At 36.8% G+C, this 25,320-nt stretch overlaps 1 protein-coding gene across 2 annotated transcripts in view; it reads right to left on the bottom strand.

Annotated features, from left to right (window-relative positions):
• NSF (N-ethylmaleimide sensitive factor, vesicle fusing ATPase) overlaps window positions 1-25,320 on the bottom strand; it is a 146,425-nt gene that overhangs the window by 105,663 nt on the left and 15,442 nt on the right. For both annotated transcript variants that reach the window (XM_042965732.1, XM_042965731.1), the window contains exons 2-5: window positions 17,154-17,239; window positions 14,794-14,893; window positions 11,501-11,540; window positions 2,535-2,701 (exon numbers count right to left, since the gene is read on the bottom strand). In XM_042965732.1, coding sequence (XP_042821666.1) covers window positions 2,535-2,701; window positions 11,501-11,540; window positions 14,794-14,893; window positions 17,154-17,239 — 393 coding nt within the window. The remainder of the gene's footprint in view (window positions 1-2,534; window positions 2,702-11,500; window positions 11,541-14,793; window positions 14,894-17,153; window positions 17,240-25,320) is intronic.

Below are 25,320 nucleotides of genomic sequence, written 5' to 3' on the forward strand. Positions count from 1 at the left end.
GTGCCAAACCGTATAGGATGTCCCATACTTGATATTCACAAACTGTCTTGGAAACAGATAGTCTTCCTCAGTTTTACTAGGAAGGGAGCTGAGATCCGGTGAGGGCTTAAGCAATGGAAGCCAGAGTCATAGTAAACAAGAGTGCCAGGATTCAAGCCTGGGTCCATGACTCTAAAATTCATGCCTTTCCACCACCAATGCAAAATTCCTGCCATACAAGTTCACAGACAGATGGTGAATGCTCATTCATTCACCAAGTATTTATTGAGCACCTTCCATAACCTAGGCCCTCTTCTACATGCTGGGGTATAACAGTTAAGCACAGCAGGCAAAGCTGACTGCTAATCCTGCCACTAGTGACTACTGCAAGTGGGAATAAAAAGTAAGAACAGCGATATGGGGTAAGATATTTATTTCTTCTCTGTATTATTTGTTCCCTATATTATTTCTTCTCTGCATAATCATATATCTGCATGATACTGGGTTTTACATAATTACAAATACCAAAGCATTTGCTATTAAACTAGTAACACTAAAGGAAAAGGTAAAAACAATGACATTTAGGTAGGCAATGAGAGCACAATTATTCATCAAAAAGTGTAGGGATCCAGAAGAAATACAGCACAGCTCAAAAAGCAATGGACATGTGGTCACCAAATTATCAGCTGACTGTCATCTTGGGGAGCCTTCCCGGACCATCTAATCTCAATTAGCACCATACTGGTCCTCCAGCGCATCATCTCATTTTACTTAAATCCAAGTACTTAACATTAACAGCAATGGCATTTCTCATTTTCTGTCTTCCCCAACTAGAAAGTAAGCTCTGTAAGAGTAGGAATTGTGTATATTTTGTTCACTGCTGACCTGCAGAACCTAACTAGTAGCTGAAACACACTAGGTTATCCATTAAACACTTGTTTAATTAATTAGCAGCTCAATTAACCAATGGGTTCTTGTCTCAGCTACAGCCCTGGCAGTGTAGCCATGGGCACATCATTTACCCTCTCTGAATGTAAAAATCACTCATTCCAATTCTAGTACTCTTAAAAATAATAAATGCACTATAACCTTTTCCTGTCTAGCAGTGACTCAGTTTCCACTTGTGCAAGTCTGATATCATAATGTATGGATTATCCAGATCCCTAGTCTTGTTCTTCCAGATTTATGCCATTTCACTTAGGTGAGAGAATCAAAAGAAATGACACTCCTTTCATCCAACAGCTGTTTCTTTCCACCACTTCTCTCCCTGCCGGTTCCACATACTTTCCCAGGTGAGAGCCTCCGAGAAAGTGTAGGTGAGTCACTAGAGATCAGAATGCTATAAGCAGTGATTTGCAAACTTTTGGTCTTATGATCCCTTTATATGCCTAAAACTATTTGAGAACTCTCAAAGAGCCTTTGTTTAAGTGGATTATATCCACTGGTATTCACTATAGTAGAAATCAGAACAAGAAACTTAAAATGTATTTATTAATTTAAAAATAACAATAAATTTATCATGTGTGAACATAAATGATATTTTTTAACATAAAAAAACCACCTATTTCTGAAATAAAAAACATAAGTGGAAACCATGGCACTGTCACATTTTTGTAAATCTCTTTAACGTCTTGCCTAATGGAAGACAGCTGGACCCTCACATCTCCTTTAATAGCCAATGTGCTGAGCTAGCACACATCACATAGTTTGCAGAACTTCATCGTGCATTTGTGAGAGAATAAGAGGAAAAAGAGACATAACACCTTGGTATTATTACGAAAATAATTCTGACTTCACAAACGCCCTGAAAGAGCTTCAGGTCTCTGGACCATACTTTGAGAACTGCTGCTATGGCGTTACGATAGGAGGAAGGAGTTAGGAATAATTAAGAAAAGTCACAAAGGAAGAGACAAATATAATGGTAAGGCCAAAAGAGCAATGATTATTTATGTGTACAAACAAGCAGCAATTTATGGACTCACACAGCTTTTTAAGTAAAACTTTAAAAGAACAGAATTTCTTCCTAGGAGATCAACAATATACTAACTGAAGTCCTTTTGCAAGAAGGCAAGATCAGCAATATCATTTTTAAGGATAGAAAAATTGGGCTTCAGAGGTTCCAAGAAAAACCTGAAAATACACATACATAATTTTCTTAAGATTCTCAAATTAGTTTAGAACCAAAAAAGTTACGAATTACTTTTCTACAGAAATATATTAGGGAAAAAGAAAAACCATCCAGAGACAAAACAAGTGTCTCACAATAAAAAAAGTAAGAACTCTGAAACATTTAAGTCTGCAGCATTCTCAAGTTTGCACAGGGAAAAGCTGCTGTAATTAAATTTGACATTGTAACCTAAAAGTTACTTTAGAATTTTTTTGAATGGACTCAAGACATTCAGCAAATGTATCACCCTCACTTTTTATCACCCAATTGGATATATCTGTCCATATACAGAGCTCCTCCCAGTTTTTAAACAGTCGAATTAATTTGGACAACTGCAATGACTGGAATGCCTGTCAAGTGGAAGACATGAAAGAAAATTCAAAACTACCTGCTGTCCCACTGAGAACGCCTGGTTGTTGAACTGCTGAATGAATTCCGCTGCCATCTTGTCAGTATCATAAGGATTGGAGTCAATGCTTTTTTTCTGCAGGAAATCAATCTCGATGGTCATTGTGCCAATACACTGTTTGGCCTTGTCAAATGTATATAAGGATACTAGGGGGGAAAAAGAAGCATTTCTTAAAACACAGGGACACCAAATACTTGCTGTGTTTTGAGTAACTAAAAGTTTCACATAAATGAACCTAACAAAACTTGACCAAAAGAGGGCTTTTCATGGCCTTTACTGACAGGACACACAAGCACAGATTAAAGAAAATGATAATAACCACTAGAGATTTTGTTCCCCTCTGAATTAATTAGTTCACATTGTACAGCATTCTCCCTCTACCTTTACCCCTCACCCAACTCTTATGGGAAATCACAGCCCTCCCCACATAGTCTCTACATCTTCCTCCTTCTCATTTAACAGAGGACAAATGATAGTATGGGAAGTCCCAGTGGAGTTGGCATAATACGCTGCTTTCAAACAAGATTTTTGTTTGACACAAGCAAGAGCTAAGGTGAGAAGTGTGTACTCTTTTGTCCTAGCAAGTTACTATGCAGGACAAAAAAAATAAATAAATAAATAGCTTGAGAAAAAATAAATTACTCCAGAGCGATTTGAAGTTCGACATTTCTTTTTTAAAAAAAAAAAAATTTATGTTTATTTATTTTTGAAGGAGAGAGAGACAGAGTGTGAGCAGGGGAGGAGCAGAGAGAGAAAGGGAGACACAGAATCTGAAGCAGGCTCCAGGCTCTGAGCTGCCAGCACAGAGCCCGATGCAGGGCTCAAACTCACGGCTGTGAGATCATGACCTGAGCCGAAGTCAGATGCCTAACTGATTGAGCCACCCAGGCACCCCTAGCATTTCTTTTTTAATACTATAAAAATATTTACTAGGGCACCAGGTGGTTCAGTTGGTTAAGCGTCCAGCTCTTGGTTTTGGCACAGGTCATGATCTTGCAGCTTCATGGGTTTGAGCCCCGCATCAGTCTCTGCACTGGTAGCTTGGAGCGTCTCTCTCCAAGAGATTCTCTCTCTCTTGGAATTCTCTCTCTCTCCCTCTCTCTCTGTCCCTCCCCTATTCACACTGTCTCTCTCTCAAAATAAATAAGCTTTTGAAAAAATATATATTTACTGAACACCTACTATAGCCAGGGAACTATGGTAAGTACTACATGTATAACATGTAAAAGAAGCCAAGGACGTTTTTAACTCATCTTTGTATGAACAACACCTGACAGCAAAAAATCCAATTTCCATGCTGGTAACAAAGGAGGCAAGACAAAGGGACTTTGGAGTCTGTGTTTCAATAGATTCTGTTAGTAACTAGAAAATCAAAGTAAATCATCTAGCTCTCTGTGCCTTGATTTGTCACATTTGTAAAACAAGAAGACAGGACTACATAAACCTGATGAGGACCACATAAACCTTATGATTCTTTCATACCCTAAATGCTATTCTAAATTTATTTCTTACAGTCTAGCCAGTTGAATTAGATTTAAAGATTTTCTCTATATTCTCTGAATGAAATTGCTTACATAATCATATTTTTATATCCTGGCTCACTGTTGTAAAGGGGTACACACATATTTTAAAGATAAACATTTTCAAAAGCAAAATAACTAAGAAAGCCAGAGTAAGGAATAGAAAATTCACTGAAGATCAAAGAGTAAGTCCAAATCTCAGCTGAAAGTTTCAGATACTTTCTTGCCTCTACTTCTCAGTGTTTTGTTCTTTCTTAACATTTCCTAGAAAATACAGGTTATACATTAAGTAATTTTCATAAACAAGACAGCCTAATTGTTTCCTCACATAGTGAAGATAAGTATAGAAGGAAATGTTAATGTAAAAATGAATAAGTTGATTCATCGATTCCATTTCCAGGTGTCTGTCCTAAAGACTCCTGAACATTTGCCTAAAAATGGAGAGGTTCCTTGCACCATTATTTTCAACAGTCAACACTGAAAAAACAGTGATCAGTAAGGAAATAATGAATAAAATGTGGCATATTCATAATGTGGAATACCAGACAGCAATCAAAACAAAAACTTGATGTATATTTAATAAATATGGCTATTAAAACAAAATATTGAAGGGGGCCTGGGTGGCTTAGTCAGTTAAGTGTCCGACTCTTGGTTTCAGCTCAGGTCATGATCTCATGGGTCGTGAGTTTGAGCCCTACATCAGGCTCTGTGCTCTCTCCTTCTCTCTCTACCCCTCTCCCACTTGTGCTCTCTCTGTATCAAAAATAAATAAACTTAAAAATATATATATTGAATAAAAAACTATATTGCAGAAAGATTCATACCATATGACATCATTACATGCACTAAAGACTCAAAAATAGGGGCGCCTGGGTGGCTCAGTCAGGTAAGTGTCCGACTTCGGCTCAGGTCATGATCTCACAATTCGTGAGTTCGAGCTCCACGTCAGGCTCTGTGTTGACAGCTCAGATCCTGGAGCCTGCTTCAGATTCTGTGTGTCCCTCTCTCTCTCTGCCCCTCCCTTGCTCGTGCTCTCTCTCTCTCAAAAATAAACATTAAACATTAAAAAAAATTTTAATTAAAAATAAATAAAAATAAAGACTGAAAAACAATTCTATGACATAATGCATGTACATGTATATACATATACACACATGTGTTTATATATGAGTGTGTATCATCTATATATCAAGAAACTTAAGTGTATTAAAATATCATTATTACTGACTATAGTTTTTCAAATATGCTTTAAGGTTAGTGTTCCTAAATAGAAAAGACCAAGCTCTTAGAATTTCAGATGCTGTGGGCAGTACCATGGACAGCGCCACAGGCAGCACCATGGTCAGCACCATTGTCAGCCTCAAAGGGCCAGATGCCCTGAAGCATCCACGAGCAAAGGACCATAAGATTGAGAATGTTTTCTTATTTTATGATTTATAGCAATTTAATGTCAAAGACTAATAAAAATTATTTTTATAAACAAAGAATGTATAGGCAGTATTTGAATAAACAGTTACAATGAATAAACATTACAATGAAAAAGGTATATGATGATGGTCAAAAACATGTTAATTGAACATCAGTCTGTAATACCTAAAATACGGCATCTCCAGATGGAGAGAAGACTAAATGATTCTTCTAGAAGATTCCTTCACACTAAAATCACTGACCTGACTGCAAAAAATTCTCACCCTACAGACAGAAACTCCTGTTCCAGAATCTTTGAATTAGCACTCCCCTTCATACCACACATCCTACCCTAACTGTACCCACATCACTACTACACTGAATCAGTTTTCTACCTTTATGGCCACATCATCTACATCACTCAAGCCTCCAAACCCTTCCTTGTCCCAAGCTTACCCCCCTAAGTCCCACTTGATCATTCAGTTTTATAATTTTGACCATTAAATCTGTTTGGGTCACCTTTTAAGAAAAATGTTTATTTATTTATTAAGAGAAAGAGAGAGAGAAAGAGAGTCACAAGCAGGCACTGTCAGCACAGTGCCCTATGCGGAGCTTGACCCCATGTGCCGTGAGACCATGACCTCACCCGAAATCAAGTGTCAGACACCCAAACAGACAGGTACCCCGTTTGATTCACCTTTTAAAGAACGGACTGTACTGCTAGTGCAGACCCTGCTTGGGATTCTCTCTCTCCCTCTCTATCTGCCCCTCCTGCACACACATGCACACATACTCTCTCTCTCTCAAAATTTAAAAAAAAAAAAAAAGAATAACTCTACCATCAAGACAACCATTTCTGGTAGCAGAAGAATGCTTTAAATATAATTTAAGTCACAAAATACATTTCTCAACTCATCAAGATTTATTACCTTGAATTTCCATACCTTTCCACAACGGAATGTATCTACATTAAAGGTTAAACTTAAGCGCTCTCTTAACTGTATTTAGAAAAATATGTTTGAAGAAATAAGCAACCTAAGCTACATACACACTCATTTTCTCACTAATACATTTTCATTTCTACCAATGTCTGTAAATAAGGAACCTTGGTTTCATGCACTGATCTACTTCACTTCAGTGCTGAATTCCTTCACTGTTTCAGCTTCTCATCCTGCTTTAGGTGAGGGGGTTATAATAAAGAGAATCACTTGTCAGTGTCTCCCAAAATGTGGCTGAGGAACCACTTAACAATGAGTGTTAAAAACACAGATTCAGAAATCAGATTCCTCAAGGAAAGGGCCTGAGAATCTTTTTTTTTTTTTTTTTTAACAAACTCTCCAGATGTTTCTCTCAGGCAAATTTGGAAAGCACTAATTATGCAACTCTCCCCACCAGCTACCCATATCTAAAGTAATTTCCTTTATTTTTACCCCAGTCAAAAAATTTTATTCTTCATCCTATTTCCACAAAGGGAAAAAAAAAGCCACCTAAAGATATCCCCAATATTGGGGCACCTGGCTGGTTGAGTCAGTGGAGCATGCAACTCTTAATCTCGGGGTTGTGAGTTCAAGCCCCATGTTGGGGGGCTAAAGTAGAGATTACTTTAAAAAATAAAATCTTAGGGGTGTCTAGGTGGCTCAGTTGTTAAGTGTCTGACTCTTGATTTCAGCTCAGGTCATGATCTCATTGTTGCGAGATTGGGCCCTACGTCAGGGTCTGCGCTGAGTGTGGAGCCTGCTCGGAATTCTCTCTCTCCCTTTCTTTCTGCCCTTCCCCCACTCTCTCTCTCTCTCAAAATAAATAAATATTTCAAAAATAAAATAAAATAAAATCTACAAAAGAGAGATAACCCCAATATTTCAGTTCCCTCTAAGGAAAAAATAAATAAAAAGAAGTTCCCATGAAAAATTTTAAAAAATAACTCCACAAGTTTACTATGAAAAGAAAACATAACATATAACAAAATATGGCAGCATTTCAGCTGATGAAGTGTCTTCCCCAAAGAAATCAACCATGAACTAGAAAAAAATATGCGTAACACTTTAAACTGAATTAAATATCCTCAAACAAGTACTTAGAAAAATAACAAAACATCTAAAATCAGAAGATTAAAAAGTAAGAACACAAATAGACAAAAGAAATGCAATGAGAGTTTATGGAACTCAGGAAAGAAACTGAAGAAAAAGATAAAACTATTTCAGAGTGAATAATAAATTATAAAGTGCCCATAGGAGAGTAGATCCAAATTACTATTTAGTAAGAGGCAGTGAAAGAAGAGGAAAACAACCAAGAAAATAAAAATAAAAGAAAGAAAGACTTTTAAAAGAACAAAGAGAAAGTAGTTGAAATGGAAGATAGGCAGACAAGGACTAACATACATATAATTAGAGCCCATAGGAAGAAAGTCAAAACAACTGGACCAGAACTAATGTTCAAAACCACAATCTAAGAAAAATTTTGGAAATAAACAAAAACTTAAATCTGCATATTGAAGTGACCCATTATATCCATTGGTCATTGACCTAGAATATCCTAATAAGAATATTACACTTTAAATACAGAAGAGTCCTCAGGGCTCCCAGGCAGAAAAACTGAATTACTTATAAAAGTAAGAAAATTCGACTGGCATCAGACCTCTTAAGAGCATTATACAAGGCAAGGCAATTGTGATCAGTCTTTTCAAGAAATTCAAGAAAACAAGCCAAGAATTCTATGTCTATGCAAGCCAAGCTGCATTTGAAAGAGCAAAGATATAGAAAAACAGTTTGAATATGCAAGAACTTAATGAACACCTATACACATATATACTTCCTAGAGGAATGTACTAGATCACAGGTTTTATACAACCAAGTAGAAACTGGCAAAAGGACTATCATAATCATTTAAGTGACTTAACTGTAGAGTTAAGACTAAAACAAGTATGGGGTCATGTGTGGAAGAATAGCATATAAACATCATGCTCTGACAAAGCAGAAAGAAAGCAACTACTATGTAGAGCATGGTGACTATAGTTCATAATACTAAATTGCATATTTGAATGTTGCTAAGAGAATATATCTTAAAAGTTCCCATCACAAGAAAAAAACTGTTTTTGTAACTATATATGATGATGGATGTTAACTAGACTTACTGTAGTGATCATTAGCAACGTATACAACTATTGAATCACTATGTTATATACCTGAGACTAATATAATGTTATATGTCAGTTATACCTCAATTTTAGAAAATTTCCTTCTTCTACTTAAAAAAAATTTTAAATTTAAAAAGAAAGCAACAAACAAAATTGGAGGAGAAGGGGGGGTAGAAAATGATCATTAACTGCTATACAGGCAACAGAAGAGAGTTAAAGGATATCACTTAGAACTGACAGAACAGTTTTTGAAAAGGTCAAGAAAAAAAAAGGGGGGGGGGACCAAGGGTACTATGAGAGGTATAAATGCAAAAGTAGTCACTAAAACAAAAACATAAATACTCCTAAATACCAAAATAAAAAATTAAAAATAGCCAAGATGATATACCAAATAGAGAAACACAACTAAAATGGAAGATAACAGAACTGAGATTGAATATATCAGTAATATCAATAACTATGAAAGGGCTTAATAAACCTATTAGAAGATTTTTAAATTAGCTCATAAACCAAAACCCAACTCTGTACTGTATACTACAGACACATCTAAAACACAGGGATTCAGAAAACCTAAAAGTAAAGAGATGGGCAAAGATATGCTGAGCAAATTAAAAACAATAAGAAAGCAGGGTTTGTAATCCTGACATCAAAGTATAATTTACAACACATTAAACAAGACGAAGAAGGATACTTTATGATGCTAATAGCCACAATTCACATTAAAAATATAACAGTTATGAATATCTACATACCAAATAACACAGAAACTACTATGTAAAGTAGATACTACAGGAGATGCGAGGAAAAATAGAATAGAAGAACACTAAGATTTTAACACACCAGTTTCAGTGCCATACAGGGCAAGTAATTCCATTAAGAATACAGAAGATCTAAACAGCATAATTAGTAAAGTAGAGCTTACAGATATATAGCAGACAATAAACCCTAATAACATAATATACCTCCTTCTCAGTGCACACGAACCATTTTCTTTCTCTGCGTGTGTGTGCACATGCATGTGTGATGACAATGCTTAAGATCTACCCACTTGGCAAAGTTTAAGTATGCACGTAGCATTGTTAACTACAGTCACCCTTCTACACATTAGATCTTCAGAACTTCTCCATCTTACATAACTGAAACTTCAATAACGCATCCTATAAATGTATTCTTCAAAAATATCACCATCATGAAAGGAAAAAAATAAAAGCCAAAGATTAGAGAAATGACAACAAGTACAATACACGATCCCGAACTGGATCCTCTGCTGAGAAGGAAAAACATGTTGTAAAGGAAATCACTGGGACAATTAACAAAACTGAAATATGAACTAGAGATTAAAGTTTCAACATTTAATTACATTAACGTTTCATTTCCTGAATTTGATTAATGTAAGAGCATATCTTTGTCCTCAGGAAATATACACTAAAGTATGAGATGTAAAGAGGAATGATTTCTGCAATTTAATCCCAAATGCTTAAGAAAAGAAATGTGTGTGCGCACATGTGTGTAGGGAAAGAAAGGAAATGAATTTTAAAAATATGGTAACTGGTGAATCTGGTAAAAATAGTATATAGGAATTCTCTTATTTTTGCAAATTTTTTGTAAATATCCAGTTTTTTAGGTTTTAAAAGCAAGCAGAAAAAAAGCTGACTTAAGTATTCTTGGCTTCTTCTCTCCTTCTCCTGCCGTACCCATGAAGTTGACATGAAACTAGGTGACAAGAAGATTCATAGTCCATTTTCCCAATTTTGACACAGTGCCTAGGAGACAATGCCAATATTTGCTTATTTGTCCCTTGGCTTATGATCCACAAGTAGCTTAGTCCTTTTTTCCTCCTGAGGTCATAACCTTCTTTCCACGCCCTCCCCCAATGAACTGTGATAACTTCATTATAAGATACACACTTCATTAAAATAAGCATACCGTTTGCTTAAATACTGCCACTCTTTCTTCTCCTTAACTTAATCTGATTTATCTTTCCAAACAAACATAAAAGAAAACATATCTCAGTATATAGTAAAATGGAACCATCAAATAATACCAATTATTCCTCTTAAATATATCTTAGATTTTTAAAAAATTTATTCCACAAAGGCCTATTCAACTTAATTCTAGGCAAGTCAGATAATCTCCAAGCTATTTTCCTTGACTCCTGAATTCTCCCCATTCCTCACTATACTCCACACTGACATCCGAATCTTTTCTAAAATTAGGATTTTGATGGACTCACTCAGAAATCTTCAGGAGCTCTCTATTGTCTTTGACTAAAATCCAAAAATTTTAGTATGTACTTTTAGGCCCTCCACTAACTGCATGTTTTCATCACTTAATACAATTCATTCAGGTAAATCCTTTCAATCAGGCACACATACTTCCTGAGCACTGCCTATGATTTGCTTGCTCCCATCTCAATGTCTTTTATTGATATTATTTCCCATCTTAAGAGCCTTTCTTCCTTATCTCTACTATGTAATGCTTTTCCCCTACTTCATAAACATGCTCAAAACTCCAGTGCCTAAAAAGATTTCTCTGGCTGATTTTTCAGCCTCCAATCAATTCATCCACTCCCATTCCATCTTAGCACTTTCACACAGAGGTCCCAATGGTAACACTTGTGCACTTATTTACTCTGTACACATTGTGTGAGCTGTGAATAAGTGGATATTCTCTCCCCCATTAGATTGTAATTTTCAGGCAGACGTAAGTACCATAACTATTCACTTTCCATTCTCGTATGTCTAACCAGTAATATAAACAGGATGAACGTTTAATGGCCCTGATGACCAGCAACAGAAAATTTTACAGATTTCCACAACTATGAGAAAATCAGAAAGAAAATCCACATCAGGTAGCTAAAAAAAAAAAAAAAAAAAATTACCTACCTTCTATTTCTTGCCCAATAGAAAGTCCAGCCCACTTTCGCTATAAAATAAAAGAAAAAAAAAAGACACTTAAAACCAAATCAATAAAAATTATAGAAATGAGGAAAAGGGGAATGTCTATGAATTTCAGTAATAGGAACACATTCAAAGATCAAAACGTGGTTTAGTGTTGTGTGTTGAACTGTGATCCACAAAGATATGCTGGAGTCTTAGCTCCTGGCACATACGATTACAACCATATCTGGAAAAGTGTCTTTGTGGAGATACAGTCAAGTTGAGATGAGGTCAGGCGCACCTGGGTGGCTCAGTCGGTTAAGCAAACGACTCTTGATTTTGGCTCAGGTCATGGTCTCATGGTTCGTGAGTTAGAGCCCCACACGGACAGTGCAGAACCTGCTTGGAATTCTCTCTCTTCCCTCTCTCTCTGCCCCTCCCTCCCCTCTCTCAAAATAAATAAATAAACTTTAAAAAAAAAAAAAAAGGTCATATAAAATTAAGATAAACCATAAACCAATATGACCTGGTGTCCTTATAAGAAGAGACAGACAGATACATGGGGAGAAAGTCATGTGACGATGGAAACAGACTCAAGTGATACATCTACCAGTCAAGCAATATCCAGGTTTGTTGGCAACACCAGAAACTAAGCATGGAACAGATTCTTCTGTAAGGCCTTTGGACAGAGCACAGCCCTGTTGACAATTTGATTTCATTCTTCTAGACTCCCAAACTGCAAGAGAATAAATTTAAGCCTCCCACTCTGTGGTACTTTGCTACAGCAGCCCCAGGAAACATATTTATATGCTATACTTTATATCTGAACATCTATTCAAAAACATACAAAGCTTGCCTTTGTACAATAAAACTGGCCTCATTGAGTAGGAAGCTCCTTTGCGCACTATACTGCTCCTGAAGGCCTTCATAGTATCAGATATTTCAGTGTTCTAAACATACTATGGTTACTTACACTGTTTCTTAGGATATCTCAAAAAGAAAGACACTCAATTCATGAAAACTAAATTAAAACTGGTCAGCTAATCTCTCCTGAAACCCAAGCAGGGATTCCAATCATTAGATGCTCCTGACTACTCTTTGTACTAGCCAAAGGATTTTCAGGCATTTGCAAGTAGACTTTAGCCTCTCCCAGGTCCAGACTGGTTGCAATGGCAAGAATGTACGAAGGCAGGCCAGACTGCATTTAGGCAGGAATTTAGGACTGGCTTGGTATGGATTCAAAATTAGTCACTACTGATAACGCTCCAAAGAACAGCGAGAAAAATAACTTTTGGCCAAAAATCCACATTTTGTCTACTCATCAAACAGCGTGGATTTGGGGGTGGACTGTGAAGATGCTGCATTGTGAACATGTGCAGCACTTGCTTTCCCTCCAGCTCCCTCATCGCAGGCTCCTTCTCCCTCCTCTGCCCTTCATGCTCTCTTCCGTCACATCCCATCTTGCTTCCAGCCGATGAAGAATTGAGCAGAATGCTGAGCAAGTCCAGACTTGGTGTCACCAAGCAGCCAATTAGGTTCTGGACTTCAATCCCAAAGACAGACTCAAAGGATGACAGTAATGGTATTTATCATATGGGGTTATTTTGAGAATTAAATGAGCTAAAATATGCAATTATGCATTAGTATAGTACCTGGCCTACAGTAAGTATTAGGGTAATTTTTTTTTAAAAAAAGCAGAGAAACAAGAAGAAATAATCAAAAACCATATTTCTGACCACCAAAATCCCAGCTCTGCAAAAGCTGGCAAACTCTAAAATATCCCAAACATCTTATGTATAGAAACAAATGTGGAAAGTAGTCCTGATAATAAAGAGGCATTCAAACAGAGAAAAGGGGAATAGTAAAGATCTCCCATAATCTTTCAGAGCTTCAAGAGATCTTTAACAGATCCCTAAAGAGTGTTTAATCTCTTTCCTTCAACCTCCAGGGTAGTAAATCACTGCTTACGAACATACTGGAAGGACATCAGGGTTCTATTACATTGCTGAGGACTATGGGATCAGCAGCATGAGTAAGACGATAAGGTAGAAAAGGACACAGACTAGTACCTGCAGTGCTCCTCAACTATGTATTAGGTGCCTGTGGACAATGCTAGCCAGTTTTCCCACCACAGAATCCACCAACAGTTATAAATGTAATCATAATCCTTCCACTCATTATAAAGCCCAGCAAGTTAAATTGCAATTTGAGGGGTGCCTGGGTGGCTCAGTCGATTAAGCATCTGGCTCTTGGTTTCAGCTCAGATCATGATCTCACAGTTTGTGAGACTGAACCCCGCACTGGGCTCTGTGCTGACAACGTGGAACCTGCTCAGGATTCTCTCTCTCCCTCACTCTCTGCCCCTCCCCCACTCTCCCTCACATGTGCACACACGCACTCTGTCTCTCAAAATAAATAAAAAGCTTTAAAAACACTGTAATTTGAGATAACTACTCATATCACATTCATTAGTGTGACATCATTGCATTTTCTTTTTTAATTCTTTTAATATTTATTTATATTTGAAAGAGAGAGAGAGAGAGACAGAGCACAAGCAGGGGAGGGCCACAGAGAGAGGGAGACACAGAATCTGAAGCAGGCTTGAGGCTAGGAGCTGTCAGCACAGAGCCTGATATGAGGCTCAAACCCATGAAACGCAAGATCATGACCTCAGCTGAAGTCAGACACTTAACCGAGTAAGCCACCCAGGCACCCCAACATCGCTGCATTTTAAAATCACTATCATTAGATGTCAATTGTACAAGTAAATGTTATTTATCTTCTTAAATTTTTTGTTAATGTTTATTTATTATTGAGAGACAGAGCGTGAACAGGGGAGGGGCAGAGAGAGAGGGAGACACAGAATTGGAAGCAGGCTCCAGGCTCTGAGCGGTCAGCACAGAGCCCGACACGGAGCTCGAACTCACAAACCGCAAGATCATGACCTGAGCCGAAGTTGGATGTTTAACCGACTGAGCCACCCAGGCGCCCCAGTAAATGTTATTTTAATATATTTTCTTACCCTGCAAGTTAACACTGAAATAACCTGAGACTTAATCTGATAGCTACCTGATATTAGCACAGAATTTTTTTTAATTAGGAAAAAAAAATCAAGGCAATAAAAGGAAGGTATAGTAGAAATGGGCAATTAAGAATGCATCTTTAAATTCCTTATATAAACACCTAGATGTTTTTCTTCAATATGAATCAATACAGTTATAGGAAGATGCTTGCTTGAAACGAATTGATTCTTCTAGGACTTTTCAGAATGGAAGAGAATAAACTAGCATGTGGGTTACCTGAGGTAAGCTGAATGCGATGCTCCCTGGAACCACTGATGGGTGGGTCCTCAGTGTAAATATATACCTGTGGTTGGGAGAAGTCCTCACAATCACATGCCTAAAAGACGGAAACATAGTTAATACTCCATGTCAAAGGAAATAAAAACATTAACTCCTGTGTATGTGTTCGTTTCCAACAACTGATGCTTCATGAGTACCAGGTGGAAACGTGGCAGAGTGTTTGAGAGTCCTGAAGGAAGAGAACCACAAATTTCATTTCTAAACACTGTCAGCAATTCAAAATTTTTTCCAGGCAGAAGGGGTACCTCGGTACAAGCACACATCAAGCACAATCGGGACCAAGTTCAAGAGCATACATACCATCCAAAATATCATTTCCAATTTACATAAAACTGAAGATAATGATTTAGAATCTTTGATTTCAAGTAAAAATTAGAAGAAATTCCTCTCCTGAGAATTATTTCACTTTTTTTTTTTTTTTTTAGGTTTATTTATTTTGAGGGAGGGAAGGGGCAGAGAGCGAGAGCATCCCAAGCAGGCTCCATACTGTCAGCACAGAGCCTGACATGGGGCTCGAACCCACCAACCATGAGATCATGACCTGAGCCGAAACCAAGAGCCAGACATTTACCCAACTGAGCCACCCAGGTGCCTCTATTTCACATCAAATAGAATAAAAGGAGGAGAACCAAAGATAGAAGAACCAGGATACAACAACCCAAAAAGAGTTAGTTTTAGGACTAATCATTAAATCTCTGTAGGCTCTCATAACAGTTGAAACAGTAACAACCTATAAAATTAAAAAGATGGTAAAAACAAGGAATTGTCACAAAATACATCAACTTTCATATAGATATCAATATTTATTATTTCAAAGCATCTTTTGCTAATTCACTCTGCTCAGGAGTTACCCATGAACAGATAAAATATAGTCATCTCATGCTAACCTCCTACGCAGAGAAATTGCCAAGGACTGTGTGTGTAATAAAACCTTTAAACTCTATCTTGCAACAGCACTATCTTTTTAAAAATCATCTTTTAGAATGCTATGACTTTCTAAATATTAATGGTTAGTATTTCTATACACTAGAACACAAGTTCTTTATAAGCGCTGTATTTCAAGTAAGCTCCATCATGAGTACAGCGAACATTTGACATATGTAAGAAAAGTCCATAAACAAATTCTCACACTAATTATCTATACCCCAGTTTATACAGAGAAAGTTCTGTGCTCAACTTAGCATCATAGAATTTTTAGGGCAAGAAACAATATTACTGCAATCATTCAGCCCCTTACTCTGAAACTGAAAACTACAGATAACTGGCAATTCTAACTTTGTAAAACTCATGTATTTTATAGATAGCTTTAAAAAAAAGGGCTCAGTTAAAATCCTGCCTTGTTGTTCCTTATTTCCCCAGTCTGCCTTCTGGTAGGGATCCTTTATCTCCATACCTCTATCAGCCTCAGAAGCATATGGATGGCACTGAACTTGGTAGCAGAGTTTTTAGAAGTTCTGGCAGTGGATGATGCGAATTAGTTAAAATAAATGACAACAAAAAAATACTTATAAAAAATATTTAAAAATATTTGTTGTGCATCTTCCAATGTTCATTTCTTAGATCATCACAGTAGTAATTATCGAAAGAGCTAATAGTTATGGAGGTTTATTAATGTGCTAAGCACTATTCTAAACGCTTTATCTATATAAGTCAATCTTCACAACTACCCTGAGGAAGATACGATCATCATCTCCATTTCACAGATTAGGACACAGAGGCTCAGAAATGATAAATAAGTTATCCAGGGTCACCCAGTTTGCAACTGGCAGAGCATCCAAACTCAGACAATCTGACTGCAGAGCCAAAAACCTAAAGACTATGCTATATATGATTCATACAACTAGTATGTTTAGTTCTGCTAACAAAGTTAATAAAAATAAAAGCTACGTATAAAAAGCTATGTATAATTTTAAAAACATATTAATCAAAGTTTAACACAGTAGGGGCACCTGGGTGGCTCGGTTGTTTAAGCAGCCGACTTCAGCCCAGGTCATGATCTCACAGTTTGCAAGTTTGAGCCCCGCATCGGGCTCTGTGCTGACAGCTCAGAGTGTGTGTGTCTCTCTTTCTGCCCCTCCCCTGCTCGCTCACGTGTGCACTCTCTCTCAAAAAAAGAAATGAATAAATGTTAAAAAAAAAAAAAAAGAAGACTAAAATGCATAACTCTCATCTTTTCCATTTTCCAACTTAGCAAGAGGAATAAAAAAATTATTTTCGAGTTTCCTAAAACACAAGTGCTCTCTAAAAGTTTCCAAAATACCACTTGGCAGGTTGGAAAAAAACAGTTAGATACTCACTGGCCAGGCTGGAAATCCTTTTCATTCACAACTGCACAATTGGTTAAAGATAATTCATCTGTAGGGCATCTTGCAGCTTGCATACTCTACAAAAAGCAATGATTAGGAAAAGAAAATTAAGTCATCTTTTATAACCTTAAAGAATAATTTATGCCTCCTGTCCTCTATTCCTCATCACCTGTAGTAAATACCTATTGTTATGGACTCCCTGCATTCCTTCCTCTGTGATCACAGCAAACCCTTCCTTTGGGAAACTGTTCCTTCCCCCTTCCATATAGGCTTTTGTGGGCCTGCCAATCACAGCACACGTGCAATCACATAGAGTCCTATCCCATTCATAGGATTTATAGACATGTGCCAGAAGGACACTCTCCCCTGCCTCACCACTGCACGGTGGTCAAATTTCTGCTCTAAAAGACAGTAAAACTATTACAGATAAAGCAAAGATAACAGAGACAAAGAAACAAATAGACACTTTGAAACACAGATCTGACAACCAAGTTAAAGCCCTTGAGACCAGTACTGCATTGGTTATGTTGGTTATGTACCAACAAATACTTTTTTTTTTACTCAAGCTCTTTTGATTTGGTTTTCCAACTCTTCTGATGAAAAGAATTTTGAGTGATTCAAATGCAATGAAGTAAATTCAGTACGTTTAATCAAGTGTATAATGAAAGAGTATCTTTTTTTTTTTAATTTTTTTTAACATTTATTTATTTTTGAGACAGAGAGAGAGACAGAGCATGAACAGGGGAGAGTCAGAGAGAGAGAGGAAGACACAGAATCTGAAACAGGCTCCAGGCTCTGAGCTGTCAGCACAGAGCCCGACACGGGGCTTGAACTCACGAACCGCGAGATCATGACCTGAGCCGAAGTCGGACGCTTAGCCGACTGAGCCACCCAGGCGCCCCGAAAGAGTATCTTTTTATAAGAGATCCCAAGTGGCATGGACCACATCTCCTATGGATTAAGAAAAGCCATCTTCTAAATATCTCCCAACAAAGGTAACTGAAAGGCATATTTTTTCAAAACAGCAAGTAATATTTTTGATTAACAGCTACTAGCAAAACATTCCTTCACATAATGTACTTAACCAATAACTCTTCCACCGTTCTCTTGGATTTCCTAGTTAGTGAAATATGACCCTTTTAGTCATGACACATAGTTTATGACTCAAGTGCTCATTCTTCAAACCTCAAGCCAAAGCTGATTCTTCTTTAAATTTGTCTCTCAAAAATGTATAGGGCAAAATAAACTACCTTTTGCTTTGCTTCTGTTTTAACTAAAAGGCTAGTTTCAATACACTTATGCCAATCGTTTAGAGCAGTGGTCCCTAAAGTGGGTTACGTGCACCAGAAGGATCTACAGATAATTCACATATCAAATTCAACTGCAGTTAGAAATAGACCTCTGAATAGGTGTATCATAAGATATCAAGCCAAGATTTTAAAGAACAATGAAGCAGCAATTGGTTTTCTGTATTTTTTAATAAAATAAAGAATATTTTTCACCTTTAGTTCCTCCTTTTTATCTTTTCGTATATACTTTACCATGTATATAAACTGAGTATATCATTTATAAATAAATACGTAAATATATTGCAGATACATGACCAAAGATGTTTTTCTTATGGGATTCATAAAATATTTGGAAATCATTAATATTTAGAACATGAGAGAATAAAGCCTGGGTCATAACTTTGCTTTCTGAATGAGACTGTATTTTTGCCCATAGTCAGTGTGACCAGATACCTGACAAAAGCGTACCAAACTTTTTTAGTTTCCCACCCATCCTAGGGTCTCTCTCACCTATAAGCTTCTTCCTTTTATATTCTTCTCTCTCCCCTAATGCCGAGCCTCTTGCCTAACTAAACTCCTGTTTGTTTCAACAATTCTCAGCTCAGACATTACTTTTTCTAGAAGACCTTCCCAGACACCTTCCCCTCCCCATTAGACTGATATAATAAACTTCAAATGAAAGTATCTGACTGTATTTCCATGGTCTGTTTACATGTTTGCATTGCATACAAGACAGGAAGCTTCTCAAGGACTCAGATTATATCCTGCTTACATCTGTGGTTCCCCAGAGCTAGCACAGGGCTTGGTAGAGTGCTCATCAAACACCTGCTGAATAAATGAACTTATAGATCAATACAAATCTACCTAACTGCAGAATAAACAGTTCAAAGGACATGTATTCAAAGGACATTTCAAGGTTATTTAGGAAGTGATCTAATTATCTAATAGTTCAAAATTGCACAGAACTGATATAGCCACAGTAATAATAAATTTACAAAACATTAAGTTAACCTTTTCATTTGTAAATGTATTTAGCTATCAAAGAGGTGGTGTCCTTGAAAAAAAAAAGTGAAAAACTCAGTGGAAGTCATCTGGCTGGCCAACTACAACAGATGCTGTGAGCAAAAGGCCTCCCTACTGGAATCTAGAAGCATCTGTGTTCTTATGATAAGCCAAGCAGGGTACCTCATTTTTCATCAAAATATAAATTCCTATAAATAGTAGTTGTTTACTTACCACAGTAATGCCAGGGGAAAATTCCACAATTTTTCTAACATTGACCTTGCCTCTAGGAAACAAATAAAAACTCAGCCACTACAGCTGCACAGCTCTTATGAAATGAAAAATACTACACGGATAGGCAATTTTATATAAATTCAGTTATCTGAGTGACTACATTTAACCATCTAAATGCTGTAAAATGCTTTCACTAATAATTGAAATGTAAAAAAATTATTAACTCTGCTACTCAAAAGAATAAAAATCTTAAATCCTTAATGGAAACCTTAGAAGTAATTATATCATTACTTGAAAGCCTTTAAAGTGTAGAAAGAGAATTTGCTTCTCTTAATCAAAAAAAAACTGGGAGGATTTAATCAGGACTCCTCTCTGCAACATTATACAGTTTTCAAATTTAAACAGTATACTTTTGTCCAAAGGTCCACTTTAAAAATTAGATTACTCAAATATAGGCTTTATTGTCTTCCAAAGAATTTAGGAGGGTAAAATAAACATAAAAAAACACAGAGCATAGTACCTAACTAGAAGAGCTCCTTACCAAATAACCACCCCTACCCTAACTACCTGCAACACTCCTGAATCCACTGGTTCTTCCTTTGTGGTACTCGAGGCCTTGGCTACATCTCTCTAGAGACACACGAATCCCCCACGGGAAAGGGAGGTAGGACAGAAAATATGAATTTAGCCAGTGGACTCAGCTGACAAGTCTTACTCAATTATTTTTTGTCAGTGACCTTTGCTGAAAAATAACATTTTAAGAACTGCACTGTCCAATAAAGCACCACTAGGCAAATATGACTATCAAAATTAAAATTAATTAAAGTTCAAAATTCAGTTTGGGGCGCCTGAGTGGCTCAGTCGGTTGGGCGTCCGACTTCGGCTCAGGTCATAATCTCGCAGTGTGTGGGTTCCAGCCCCATGTCGGGCTCTGTGCTGACAGCTCGGAGCCTGGAGCCTGCTTCGGATTCTGTGTCTCCCTTGCTCTCTGCCCCTTCCCCACTTGCACTCTGTCTCTCTCACTCTCAAAATAATTAACAAATATTTTTAAAAAATTTTTTTGTTTAAATTCAGTTCTTCAGTTGCATTAGCCACATTTCAAGTGCCATATGTGGCTCATAGCTATCACCACAGAAAGTTTCATTGGACATTGCTAGTCTAGAATAAGGTGAGAAAGGCCATCAGTAATACCTGTCTTCAGGCCTATGGATTCACTCCGTGCTATCAACTCCTATAATAATAATTTCTGTTAAAATTTTGAAGTCACATGGGCCTGAAAGTGATGGGGTAGGAATCAATTAAACTAGTATGTCCTATAGTTATCTCTCAAAGAGCCTGTAGGGATACTTTTACCTTATCCATTTCAGACCAGTAACTATTCACATAAATGAACCTCCTGACATCCCTTTATACTGAAAAAGAAAAAAAGCAAGTTCCCATTTTGGTCTTTTTGGGAAACACCAAAGAAAAATGTAAAAGGCTGACAACATTAAATACTGGCAAAGACATAATATAGTTTCTTATAAAATTAATGTGACCCAGCAGGTATGTGCCTAGATTTTAGTCAAGAAAAAAGAAAACATAGCTACACTTATACACAGATATTCACAGCTTTATTCACAATAGCCAAAAATTGGAAATAACACAAATGCCTACCAACACATGAATGGATAAAAAAACTGTGATATATCCATATAATGGAATACTACCTAGCAATTAAAAAGAAACTAACTACAGGTACATATGCAACAACATGAGTAAACTTCAAAAACAAAATGATGAGTAAAAGAAGCCAGACACAAAATAAGAGTTCATCCTACATTATGTAAAATTCATCTCATATTTGGATGAAATTCTAGAAAAGGCAAAATTAATCCGGAGTAACAACAACAAAAAAAGATCCATCAGGGGCTCCTGGGTGGCTCAGTCAGTCAAGCGTCCGACTCTTGATTTTGGCTCAGGTCATGATCTTACCACTTTGTGAGATCAAGCCCTGCATCAGGCTCTGCACAGTGAGGAGCCTGCTTGGGACTCTCTCTCTCCCTCTCCCTCTCCTTCCGCCCCTGCCCCTGCCCCTGTTTGCATTCTCTCTCTCTCTCTCTCAAAATAAAGAAATAAACTTAAAAAAAATTTTTTTAAATCAATCAGTGGTTGCCTGAGTGAAAGGGACACCAAAGCAGCATGAAGTAATTTTTTGAGATGACAGAAGTATTTTCTATCTTGATTGTGTTTTACTGTATACAGGTTATACCTCAATAAAGTTCAGAAATTATGTTCTGATTTTTTAATGGCTGGACAATCTCTAATAATTCCTATTGCAAAGACAGGATAAATGACTTTCGATAGAAAGTCAAAATGGGGCCCCTAAATCTATATAACAAAGACCCAGGCCTTGAGATGTCCATAGTAGGACATGTCTGGTAGGAAAAGATACTTGGGTCTGCAGAACAGACTCCCCAGCCAGTCCTCAACCCAGATGTAGGGATTATATAGAACTAAGAGAATGGTCAGATCTACCTTTAAAAGGCCAGTCCAAGGGTGCTGCTCGTACTGGCCTGCTAGTCCTGGGCATAGGAAGTGAAAGAGGAAGGATAAAACCCACACCTCCTTCTGGCACAAATGTCCCATACCGGCCATCAGGTGGGGAATTCTTCCTCCTGAGAAGAATAAGGATGTTTTTCCCCTGTAATGATTCTTCCCTTAAGAGGCAAGGAAGTTTGAACTAAAGTTCCACCTTCCCTATGGGCTGGGATGGAAAAGTGACCAAATAGGAACTGTGCACCCACCCACACAAATGTAACAATGAGAATCAAATGAGATAATCCTCATCTACTGCATGGAGTAAACGCTTACTGAATCTTAGCTATTATTATAACTATCCTAGAGATATTCAGAAATCGAAAAAAAAAAAATCACAGACACCTAACTCCAAATAAATGCCAGAAGTAGGAGAGTGGTTAAAGGAATCTCAAGGATGCAGCAATGTCAAGGTACTTCTGTGTGGACTGACAAGGGAAAAATGTCCGCAATATAGCGCTAAATTTTTTTAAAACAGTATGTAGGGTAAGCTTTTTTTAAAAAAATAAAATACACACTAAATTGTTAACAGTAGCCACTACTGAGTAGAAACTGGAAGGAATAAGGGGAACACTTTCACTTTCCACAATTCTAAACTGTTTTTACAATAAATAACCCTTGTTGTAGGGAAATTTTAAATATAGGAAGTTTTTATGTACAAAATTGTTCTCCACAGCATTATTTTAACAGTGATGAATTAGGGGCAGCTGGGTGGCTCAGTCAGTTAAGTGACACTTGGTTTCGGCTCAGGACATGATCTCACGGTTTCATGCGTTCCAGCCCCGCGACGGCTCAGTGTGGAGCCTGCTTGGGATTCTGTGACTCCCTCTCTCTCTGGCCCTCCCCAGTTCATGCTGCCTTTCAAAATAAATAAACAAACTTTAAAAAAAAAAACAAAACAGTAATGAATTAGAAGCAATGTAAAAATACTATTTCTAAGTAAAGGCTACCCAAACTACAATATACCCACTTAATTAAATATCATATAACCATCAAAAGCCTCATAATATAGAGGGTTTTATATCACAGGAATGTGAAAAAATATGTTTTACCTTACACTTTGATTTTTTAATTTCTTTTTACTTATTTATTTTTGAGAGAGACAGAGACAGCACAAGTGCAGGCGGGGCTGAGAGACAGAATCCCAAGCAGGCTCTGTGCTGCCAGCTCAGAGCCCGATGTAGGGCTCCAATCCCTGAACCGTGACATCATGACCTGAGCCGAAACCAAGAGTAGGACGCTTAACCGACTGAGCCACCCAGGCACCCCTGCAGCTTGATTTTTTTTTTAACTGTAGCAAGTCAACTGACTGAAAACGCATCAACATATAAAAAACAATTGTGAATGGATAATGAAACTACAGGTGATTTCATTTCTTTCCATCTTTTCCACATTTTCCAATTTTAAAATATAGATATCATTTTACTAATCAAATTAAAATTTTGTTTTAAAGTTAATTGATTGCATTTCCCTTTAGACCTCTGTCTGCTTCTCTACAGACAGTTAGGACCATGCACATTAGGAAAATAAGTCCAAGGCCATGCCTAATAAAAAGCACTGTCCTTATTCATAACATACAAGACATTGTCTCATCATTTGTGTGTGGTTTTTTTTTCCTTCATAATTAAATCATGTTGTTTAAGCTAATTTCCTCTGATAACAGTATGACAAAGATTTTTGTAAAGAAAAAGTACTTTTGGCAAACTCAGTAAGATGCTATAAAATGTGGTCTGAAACTCAGAACCATTAGATAAATATATAAAGAGTTAAAGATTTATTTATATTGGACAGGTTAAACAATGACAGCATCAAAATGAGCACTAAATCATAGCCATTTAACTGAGTCCTTAGCACTGTGAGTAAATAATTTCCTGTCCAAGGCTGCAATAATTTGGGAAAGTTCATCAATGCCTTAAAATAAGTTACCTAAAAATTTAGAGAAGTACCTGAAACAATTATCTAGCACATGACAGGGACTCAATAAACATTTGTTGAATTTAAAAAATTTTGGAGAAATGTATCTAGAAAGTTGAAGAAAATTAATGCCTATCCAAGCAGATAAATACAGAAAATCAAAAACTGCTATAAATAGGAAGTTGACAACAGGTTCCAATTACAACAGAAACAAAAAAATGCTTAAAGTACTAGAAAAAAGTTTAGCAAAAATACATAAGATCTTCATGAAGAAAACCAATGGAAATACATAAGAGAATATCCAAATAAATGCTGTTATCGTCTGCAATGACTCAATATTGTAAGGATATCATGACCTCCAAATTAACCTATAAATGTGATGTAGTTATAAGCAAAATCCCAAGGGGTCATTCACAAATTCAATCTAAACTACAACTGGCAAGTAAAATACAGCAAGAAAAAGGGAGGGAAATTTTTTAATTTTATAATTGATTCCTTGAACTACATGGATTTGAACTCCACTTCTATGCAGCTTTTTTTTAATAAATATATTACAGTATTATAAATGTATTTTCCTTTTGATTCATGTATGTGTATGTATACACACACATATATACACATATACGTATATATATGTATATATGCGTGTGTATACATACACATACATGAATATATATGTATATATACATTCACATACATATATATGTATATATATATGAATACATATGTATATGAATATATATGTATATATACATTCACATATACATACACATACACTAATATATATGTATATATACGTATATGTGTGTGTATATATATATATGAGTTTGTAATTAAGTAAACTTTATGCCCAACATGGGGTTCAAACTCATAACCCTGAGATCAAGAGTCACATGCTCTATCAACTGAGCCAGCCAGGTGCCCCCCCTTATGATTTTCCTAACATTTTTTTCTCTACCTTGGGGTGCCTGGGTGACTCAGGAAGTTAGGCATCCAACTTTGGCTCGGGTCATGATCTTGCAGTTCGTGGGTTTGAGCCCCATGTTGGGCTCTGTGCTGACAGCTTGGAGCCTGGAGCCTGCTTCAGATTCTGTCTCCCTTTCTCTCTGCCCCTCCCCCCCCAAAAAAATAAACATTAGAAA

This window comes from Panthera tigris, chromosome E1 (assembly GCF_018350195.1).
Source record: "Panthera tigris isolate Pti1 chromosome E1, P.tigris_Pti1_mat1.1, whole genome shotgun sequence".
Classification (NCBI taxonomy): domain Eukaryota; kingdom Metazoa; phylum Chordata; class Mammalia; order Carnivora; family Felidae; genus Panthera; species Panthera tigris.